The 9,437-nt window shown below is 51.0% G+C and overlaps 1 protein-coding gene across 4 annotated transcripts in view; it reads left to right on the top strand.

The window, feature by feature from the left end:
- Positions 1–611: 611 nt before the first annotated feature.
- PPP3CC (protein phosphatase 3 catalytic subunit gamma) overlaps positions 612–9,437 on the top strand; it is a 114,555-nt gene continuing 105,729 nt past the window's right edge. For 2 of the 4 annotated variants that reach the window (XM_062199392.1, XM_062199393.1), the window contains exon 1: positions 612–756. In XM_062199392.1, coding sequence (XP_062055376.1) covers positions 708–756 — 49 coding nt within the window. In that variant the 5' untranslated portion in view covers positions 612–707. The remainder of the gene's footprint in view (positions 757–9,437) is intronic. The other 2 variants (XM_062199390.1, XM_062199391.1) reach the window with 2 other exon arrangements.

Here is a 9,437-nt window from a genome sequence, read left to right as displayed (position 1 = left end):
CTATCCACCCCAGGCCTACAGGTAAGGAGGGACGGGTCAGCTTGCAGTCCGAGGTGACCACTGCCTCCTGCGTCCCTGCAGGGACAAGGCCCCAGCCCAGCCCGGACCCTCAGCAAGGCGGGGACAGGTGCGGGGCGCGGGAGAGGGCCTGGCCCGAGGGCCCCAGGAGCCGGCACCTCGCCCCGCCGGGCTGGGAGTAGGACGGACGCCAATGTCCGGCCCACTCTTCCCGGGGACACGCACCACATCGCAAAAATTAAATCGGCCGCTTAACTGTGGGCCCGGGCCGGGGTCGGGGGCAGAGGGCGCACGGCGGCGGGACGGCGAACGACTCGCAGGGCCCCGTGGCGGCGAGGCCTGGCGGCGCCTCAAGATGGCCGCGCCCGGCAGCCGGGAGGCAGCGGCGGCCGCGGGGAGGCGCGGCGGAGGACCAAAGGCGGCCCCGGAGCCGGCGGGGAGCACGCGGCGCGCGTGCGCGGAGCGGGGCGGCCCCAATCCGGCTCGGCGGCCGCCAGGGGCGAGGCCGGGGCCGCGGGGCCGCGCAGGGCCGCGCAGGGCCGCGCGCCCCGTCAGTGCGGTTGGAAGCCGCGCACCCGGGCGTGTGGGCCGCGCCGAGGAGCCGGGCAGCGCTGGCCGGCGGCTCGGGGCCGCGGACCCTGAGGCAGGCGGCGGCCGAGGCCCGGAGCCGGCAGGAGGCCGAGGGGACCATGTCCGGGAGGCGCCTGCAGCTCTCCACCACCGAGCGCGCCATCAAAGGTGCCGGGGCCCGCGGGGACGGGGCGCTTGCGGGGCGGGGGCTGCTCCTCCCCGCACCCCAGCTCTTTATATTCAGGAAACGGCTGCCCCTCCGCCGGGGTGCGGGGCCAGGGCGCTAGCCGAGCCTTCGCCGGTGGGGCCCCCAGCGCTCTGCAGGGCACCCCGCCTTGTGCCGGTTAGAGAACAAACTCGAGGCGGCCGACCCAGCCGTCTGGTGAGGCCCGGACGGGGCGTGCGGGCGCTGCTGCCTCGCTCTGGGTCTTCGCTGTCCCCCCGGGGCTGCAGGGACTTGGGCGGGCAGGTGCACCTGTGCTCCATTTTTGTGGCTTTCGGAGCCGGAGCCGAGCGCTGCGCTCCCGGGCGTGCGGGGCTTTGTGTCTGGACCGCGACCGCTTCGACGGAGCCACGACTTCCAGCGTGCTGCTCCGGTTCAGCCCCAGACCCGAGCACGCTCTGCTGTGTGCGGCGAGTTTGGGCCAAGTCGCTTAGAAAGTACTTGTTTTTTAACGAGGGCTATATTTAGCCCCGCTGCCTAAGTAGCCTGTGGGAGAGGTTAGCGCTACGGGGGGAGAAAACTCTGCAAATATTCTTTTCATATTGGCAATCGCGGGAGAATGGAAGCGAAGGTTGGTAACGATAATACATTTGGGTTTTAAAAGGAGAAAGTTTGGGGAGGGGCAAGAATTTTAGTGTGATTTAGACCTTCCCCCCCACCTCTAAAAACATCAGGAAATTTGATTATCTGCGCTCTGAGATAATGACTTTAATGTTATTTTAAAGACTTAACCCACTCAGCATTTAGGGACTTAAGTGGATTTTTCATGGCACTGTCATCTCCTTAACAGCTAAATTATTTTGACCGTCTTAAAATGTCTTCAGGGTATGTTACCAGGAAGACGTATCTGACCGTCTCTCAGGGTTCAGAATAGACTGACCACAACCTTTTTGATGTGTCAAGGTCATCGCCGTGTACATTCGTTTCTTTGTACGGTGCGGGAATATGGCTGGAGCAGCACACGGTGTAGGGTGTTGGCAGTTGCCGCCTATCCCAAGATGACTCCTCAAGGCCGTGCGGTTTTCGTTCATCTCTCCAGTACTGTCCTCTGCCAACATATGCCCTTCCTGCTCTCTGATCTGCCACTTCTAAGCTGAGTAGCAGGGAAACCTGTGTGTCGAGTCAGGACCAGCAGGATCTGAGTGAGGCATGGCGGAGCCCTCACACCCTCCGGAGTCAGGGAGTCTGATCAGCGCCTGCCCCGTCACTTTCACCACAAGGTGCCCGAGGACCTACAGGGAGTTTTAGATGATACTTTCAGACCCTTAAAGTAAAATAAAACAACGGTGACAACGCAAGAACCGGTTTATTGCTAGCATCCTCGGAGTTCCATGAACACTGCCTCTATTCTGTTTGGCGCGTCTCTGCTCTTTAGCACAATCATAAACTATTGCATGCTGGGAACTTTGAAGACCCTTCTTAAATAAAGGAAACAATGACTGTGGGTTTATCTCATCTATAAGAACGTTAGCATGAGAACTTGACCATAGCACGTAGCATAAGCATATCTTTAACGTAAGCACGTGAGCATATAGCATGTGTGGTTAATCGGTGTCTTAATGCTGTTTCCTTTACCCCTGCATTTTCCAGAGTTTGAAGTAGTTGAAGTTAGTTTCTTTTAAGAAAAGAAGGTCTCATTGTAATTTTTTAAAGATTTATTTATTTATTTGAAAGGCAGAGTTAGAGAGAGGCAGAGGCAGAGAGAGAAAAAGGTCTTCCATCCATTGGTTCATTCCCCAGATGGCCGCAACGGCCGGAGCTGCCCTGATCCGAAGCCAGGAGCTTCTTCCGGGTCTCCCACGCAGGTGCAGGGGCCCAAGGACTTGGGCCATCCTCCACTGCTTTCCCAGCCCATAGTAGAGAGCTGGATCGGAAGAGGAGCAGCCGTGACTTGAACTGGTGCCCATGTGGGATGCTGGCACCACAGGCGGCGGCTTTACCCGCTACGCCGGCCCCGTCGTGTTTTGTAGCGAGGGTCCACTGTGCTGGGGACTGAACCCCGGTGTCCTGCTGTCTGGTGCTGACCGGAATTGTCCGTGCGTGTATTGGCAGTTTGTAAGGCTTCTTCAGACGTGATGCTACACCCGGTTATTTTTGTTTTTTTCGTTTCCTGTTAACTTTAAAGTCTGCTTAATAGTTTTGTTTGTGCTAATCTTGGAGCAGAGTGGACAGATGGGAGGGATTTGTACTTTAAGTGTGGGCTGGTGGCAGCTCTCCTAAACGGAAGGAAGATTAGACTGGGAGACAACCTAGGTGTTCCCTCTGCTTGTGGGTCTTGTTTGCTACCAGGCCTTTGTGTGTGTGTGTGTGTGTGTTTTAAGATTTATTTATTTATTTGAAAGAGTTACACAGAGAGAGGAGAGGCAGAGAGAAAAAGAGGGGTCTTCCATCACTGGTTCACTCTCCAATTGGCCACAACAGCTGGAGCTGCACCAATCCAAAGCCAGGAGCCAGGAGCTTCCTCCGGGTCTCCCATGCGGGTGCAGGGGCCCAAGGACTTGGGCCATCTTCTGCTGCTTTCCCAGGCCATAGCAGAGAGCTGGATCAGAATAGGAGCACCAGGGACTCGAACCAGCGCTCATATGGGGTGCCGGCACTGCAGCCGATGGCTTTACCTGCAGTGCCACAGCACCAGGCCTGATTTCGCTCATTTTTAAATGTGTTGAACGTCACCTGCAGTGTACTTTAACTTGTGCTCATTCGTTTCCCCTTTGCTTTAAAAGTGACATCTCTGGGGCTGGCACTGTGGCGTAGAAGGTTAAGCCTCTGCCTGCAGCACTGGCATCTATATGGGCACCGGTTCAAGTCCTGGCTGCTCCACTTCCAATCCAGCTCCCTGCTAATGCATCTGCGAAAAGCAGTGGAGGATGGCCAAGTGCTTGGGCCCCTACACCGACGTAGGAGACCCAGATGAAGCTCCTGGCTCCTGGCTTTGGCCTGGCCTACCCCCGGCCTTTGTGGTCGTTTGGGGAGTGAATGACGGAAGCTCACTCTCCCTCTCCTTCTCTCTCTCTATTCTCTGCATTTCAAATAAATAAACTAAATCTTTGAAAAAAGAAAAAGAAAATGCCATTCCCGGGAGGCTCTAGAGCTGTCCGTATGCACTGGGGGCTCACTGCTGCTACCTGGACCTGAGGGATAGAAGCTCAAGTATGCATTGTGAAATCCTTTCAGCTTGATCCCGCCCCAGTTCCCAAGCTGCTTTTCCTGTTTGAAGGATTTTCTCTTTGACGGTGATGTTTATAAAATCGAATTATCGTCTGGACTGAATCCTTCCAGAAACGAGAAGGCAGTTTTGATAGGAGTGACATGGCGGCTCAGTGGTGTTTAGCAGAAGTCCCCCTTCTTTTCAACAAGATGCTGACACATTTTGCCCATGCTCTTGGAATTAACATACATTGTGGTAGCCTGTGGCGTGGTGCAGCCACGCCAGCATCCCACGTCGAAGCACCAGTTTGAGTCCCGGCTGCTCCACTTCCCATCCAGCTCCCTGCTGACGCACCTGGGAAAGCAGCAGAAGATGGCCTAAGTCCTTGGGCCCCTGCCACCCATGTGGGAGACCCGGATCGGGTTCCTGTCTCCTGGCTTCAGCCTGGCCCTGCTGTTGGCTTCATTTGGGGAATGAAAAGGCAGATGGGAGATCTCCCTTTCTCTCTGCCTTTTGAATAAATAAATAAATCTTTTAAAAGTGTATTATATATTCATAGACTACCATGCCATTCGTAGCACAGATGGGAGACTACTGGTCCATTCATATCCTGGTGCTGAGGGGTGGGCATTGTGGTGTAATGGGTTAATCTTTGCTTGGGACGCCTGCCTGGTGTATGTCAGAGCGTTGGTTCAAGTCTTGGCTGCTCCCCGTTGGATTCAGCTTCCCGCTAATGTGCCTGAGAGGCAGCAGATGGTGGCTTGGGCCCCTGCACCCATGTGGGAGGCCCGGGTAGAGTTTGACCTGGCTTAGCTTAGTCTGGCTGTTACAGGCAATTGGGGAATGAACCAATGTACGGAAGACACCCCCCCCCCCCCCCCCCCGTCACTCTGGTTTTCAAGTAAATGAAAAAAAAAAAAAGCGTTTAGAGAAAGATTTTAACATTAGTGTGGACAAAAATCTCTCTTTCATAGGTATGCTGTGAACCTTGTTTCAGCCTCTGGTAGCTGAACAAGGTTTCCCAGGGTGCACATCAGCAGGAGGCTGGAACTAGAAGGGAGCTGAGGCTCGAACCCGGGCCCTCCAGTGGGGAGTGTGCAGGTCTCATTTATTCCCACCCCTCTTGCCACCCCCTCTCTTTTTTGTATCATGGGAATGGATTTACTGAGGGTTTGTAAAAGATTTTTTCTTTCAAATATACCTTCACTCTGCCAGTTACAACATTTTAAAGGCAGAAGAAAACAAAGTCTTTGTATTCCTTCCCTCTGAAAACAACTGCTTTTAATACTTTTTTAAAAAGATTTATGTATTTATTTGAAAAGCAGAGGGAGGGAGGGAGGGAGAAAGAGAGGGAGAGGGAGAGAGAGAGAGGTTTTCTCTCTGCTGGTTCACTCCCCAAATTGCTGCAGCAGCCGGAGCTGGGCCAGGCGGAAGCCAGGAGCCAGGATCTTCATCCACATCACCCTTGTGGGTGCAGGTGCCCGAGCACTTGGGCCATCTTCCACTGCTCTCCTAGGCGCATTAACAGGTGCTGGATCAGAAGTGAAGCTGTCAGGACTCCAACCACACCTGTATGGGATGCTGATGGAGCAGGCAGTGCCTTAACCCACTGGGCCACAACCCTGGCCCCTTAACTACTTTTGTGTAAGTCCATCTGATGGCATATTTTGAATTCAAAGAAAAGTGGCTTTTTCACACGTTAAAGCTTTAATTATGCAAACATTTCATACTATTTTAACATGAATATTGTGATTTATTTATTTTTTTTGAATATTGTAATTTAATCTGAATACTTCCATGAAGGTTTCAGTCAGCACAAAAATGGTTTAAAATGCTTATATCCGTATTATTTTGTTCTTCACATTTTCAGTGGGGCAGGTGCTCAGCATCTGATACAGGAGCAGTCCGGAAGGAATGTCTCCACCTCATTGCGGCTGTCTCACAGTGTGTCTGTGGGACTCAGCCACGGTGTCGGTGTAACGTGTGCTGGGTTCACCGTGGTAATTAGCAAGTGCCGTGCCCCTGAAATGCTGGCAGGCGGGGCCTTTCACCATCCGGCCCTCCGAGCGGAGGTCTCAGACCGCTGAAAGGACGTCTTCATATGAACAGCTGTTTTTTTGAACAGAGGTAGGGTGTTCTTTTTCACCTGTATGTTACTGGTTGTGATTAAAGCTGTATTTTTATCAGACATTTGATCATAAGGCTTTCGTCTGTAAAGTAGATGCTGTCACATTTTACGCACTGTAAAAAGCTAAACAAAATTTGGGGAGTGGGCATTTAGCCAGCAGCTAAGACCCTTGCGTCAGGGTGCCTGGGTCCTGGGATGCAGTGGTGGCGCGAATGACTGGGTCGGTGCTACCCAGGAGGGACCCCTGGATTGTCCAGTGCTGGTGTCCGGGGGCCTTTGGGAAGTGACCTGCTTGGTGTGGAGCTCCTGTGTCTGTCTCTCACATTAAAAAAAAGTTATTGATCATTTGAGTGGAAAAATGCCAAAGTTTCACTACTTAAAGAATTAAGGACCTTTTCCTAAGCTGTATCTGATAATAGGATTAGACTCTCTTTCCATGAAGGTGACATTTTTTTGAAAAAGCTGATTTTTAGACATATATTTGTACCTGCGAGAGACAAATTATGCAGCTAATACTGGTACTTGTAGTTATCCCAGAGCTCTGCTGGTACTGAATTACCAAATGACTGATGGACACAAGGGGTGTCTTACAGTCTTCTGGTGGAATCCTTCATAGAATCTAGCACTCTGTGTTAAAGTCTTAATGTTGAAGTGTAGCTGCACTTTATTTTAAATTTTTAAATTTTCTTTTTTTAGATCCACTTATTATTTTCTAAAAAGAGTTATTTATTTATTTGAAAAGCAGAGTTAGAGAGAGAGAGAGAGAGAGGAGAGGAGAGGAGAGAGATCTTCCGTCCACTGGTTCACTCCCCAAATGGCCACAACAGCCAGGGCTGGGCCAAGCCAAAGCCAGGAGCCAGGAGCTTTGTCCAGGTCTCCCATGTGGGTACAGGGACCCAAGCTAGATTATTCTGATGGCAGTATGATTAAAAAGAACCCAAAATTGGGCTGGCACTGTGACATAGTATGTTAGGCATCCACTTGTGGTGCTGGTATCCCATATGGGTGCCAGTTCGTGTCCCGGGTGCTCCTCTTCCGGTCCAGCTCTCTGCTATGACTTGGGAAAGCAGTGGAGGACGGCCCAAGTACTTGGGCTACTTCCCCCACATAGGAGACCTGGAAAAAGGTCCTGGCTCCTGGCTTTGGATCTGTACAGCTCCAGCCATTGCAGCCATCTGGGGAGTGAACCAGCGGATGGAAGACCTCTCTCTCTCTCTCTGTCTCTCCCTCTTTCTGTGACTCTGCCTCTCAAATAAATAAATAACAATAATAAAAAAGAACCCAAAATGAATAGGCCTAGAAATCTCCAAAATTATAGAAAACTCAAGCATCACTCAGATCAGTGGTGTAGAAAGTAAGGTGGCCATGAGAGACTGAAGGAAGAAACAGGGTACCAGGTGTATTAAAAGCAGTGAGGTTAGAGTAAAGCAAGCATTTTCCAGTTGTGTTTCCCATTCGTGTTAATTGCACCGCTCAGCCATTTAGTCACTGGCTCAGATGATGGGCCTGGGAGTCAGGCCAGACTCGGGCTTCTCCCTTTGGTTGTACATCCAGTCCCACCAAGGTGAACACTGTGGACCTTGGCTTCTCCATTAGCTTCTTCCCATGCCCCTCTCTTGCCACTGGCTTGTACTAGGGCAGTGGGACTCTTGCTGGGTGGCTAAGCTGCTCTCAGGGCCGCCAACATGACCTGCACGTGGTGGAGAGAGTCTTTCTCGTGCTTGAAGTGCTCTTGCTGTATTTAATAGTTTTACTCCATGTTGATTGACAATAATTGTGCGTATTTCTGGGGTATAACGTGGTGTTTTGTGTAGTGATCACATCCTGGTGTTTAGCGTACTCCTCACCTCGGACGTTTATCATCTCTTGTGGGGAGGACATTCGAAGTCGCTCCTCCAGTTCTAAAATGCACAGTGCGACGCGGTCAGCTGGAGCCGCCTCGCGTGCAGCAGAGGCACTGTTGTTACTGCTCCGCTGTCTCTCCCCGTCTCACTCTCCATCCACTCTCTAGTTTTTGGGAACCACTGTTCTAATCTGTACTTCTGCTTTTTTTTAAAATTTATTTCTGAAATTTCCTATTTCATAAACAACAGTTGGCCATGAGTAACTGATGTACTTCAGCTTTTAAAAGATTCCACAAATGGGTGCGATCATATTGTATTTGTCTTTTTGTGCCTGGCTTATTATGCTTAACGAATGTCCCCTTAACTTATCCGTGTGTTGCAGGTAGCAGGATTTCATTCTTTCTTGCGGCTGGATAGTATTCCGTTGTGTATATCTACCACATCTTCTTTAGTCATGACACTTGCTGGGTTCCACATCTTGGCTGCGGTGAAAACACTGCTTCGGTGAACATGGACCTATACATATCTCTTTGACGTGGTGAACACGGACCTGTACATATCTCTTTGACGTGGTGAACACGGACCTGTACATATCTCTTTGACGTGGTGAACACGGACCTGTACATATCTCTGACGTGGTGAACACGGACCTGTACATATCTCTTTGACGTGGTGAACACGGACCTGTACATATCTCTTTGACGTGGTGAACACGGACCTGTACATATCTCTGACGTGGTGAACACGACCTGTAGATATCTCTTTGACGTGGTAAACACGGACCTGTACATATCTCTTTGATGTGGTAAACACGGACCTGTACATATCTCTTTGACGTGGTCATTTCATTTCTTTTAGGTAGATACTCAGTAACGGGGTTGCTGGATCGCGTGATAGTTCTATTTTTAGTTTTTGAGGAGCCTGCGTACTATTTTCCATAACAGATATACTAACTAATTTACCACCACGGCATGTGCGGGTGCCCATTTCTTGCATCCATGCTAGCATTTTTTTTTTTTTATAATAGCCATTCTAATTGGGATGAGGTAATAGCTCGTTGCGTTTTTTAAATTCTTTGAAATATTTATTTATTTTTATTTGGAAGAGTGAGAAGAAAGGAGAGACAGACACAGAGATCTCCCATCTGCCAGTTCACTCCCCAAATGCTCACAACAGCCAGGATTAGGCCCGGCCAGAGCCAGGAGGCTGGGACTCAGTCGAGGTCTTTTGGGGGGTGGCAGAGAGCCACGTACTTGAGGTATTACTGCTGCCTCCCAGGGTGTACATTAGCAGGAAGCTGGCACTAGAAGCAGAGCTGGGACTCGAACCCAGGCCCTCCAGTGGGGAGTGTGGAGGTCTCAGACAGTGTCTTCGTTACAGTACTGGGTGCCTGTACCACATTTCATAATCAGATCTGTGCCCATTTTAAAATCTGATTTTTTTTTCTTGCTATTGAACTGTGTGATCCTTTTGTATTCAGCGTAGTAGCGCCCTTTTGGATGCGTC

Source organism: Lepus europaeus, chromosome 8 (genome assembly GCF_033115175.1).
Source record: "Lepus europaeus isolate LE1 chromosome 8, mLepTim1.pri, whole genome shotgun sequence".
Lineage (NCBI taxonomy): Eukaryota > Metazoa > Chordata > Mammalia > Lagomorpha > Leporidae > Lepus > Lepus europaeus.
Note: the sequence above shows the minus strand (reverse complement) of the source record. Positions and strands in the feature narration are given on the sequence as shown.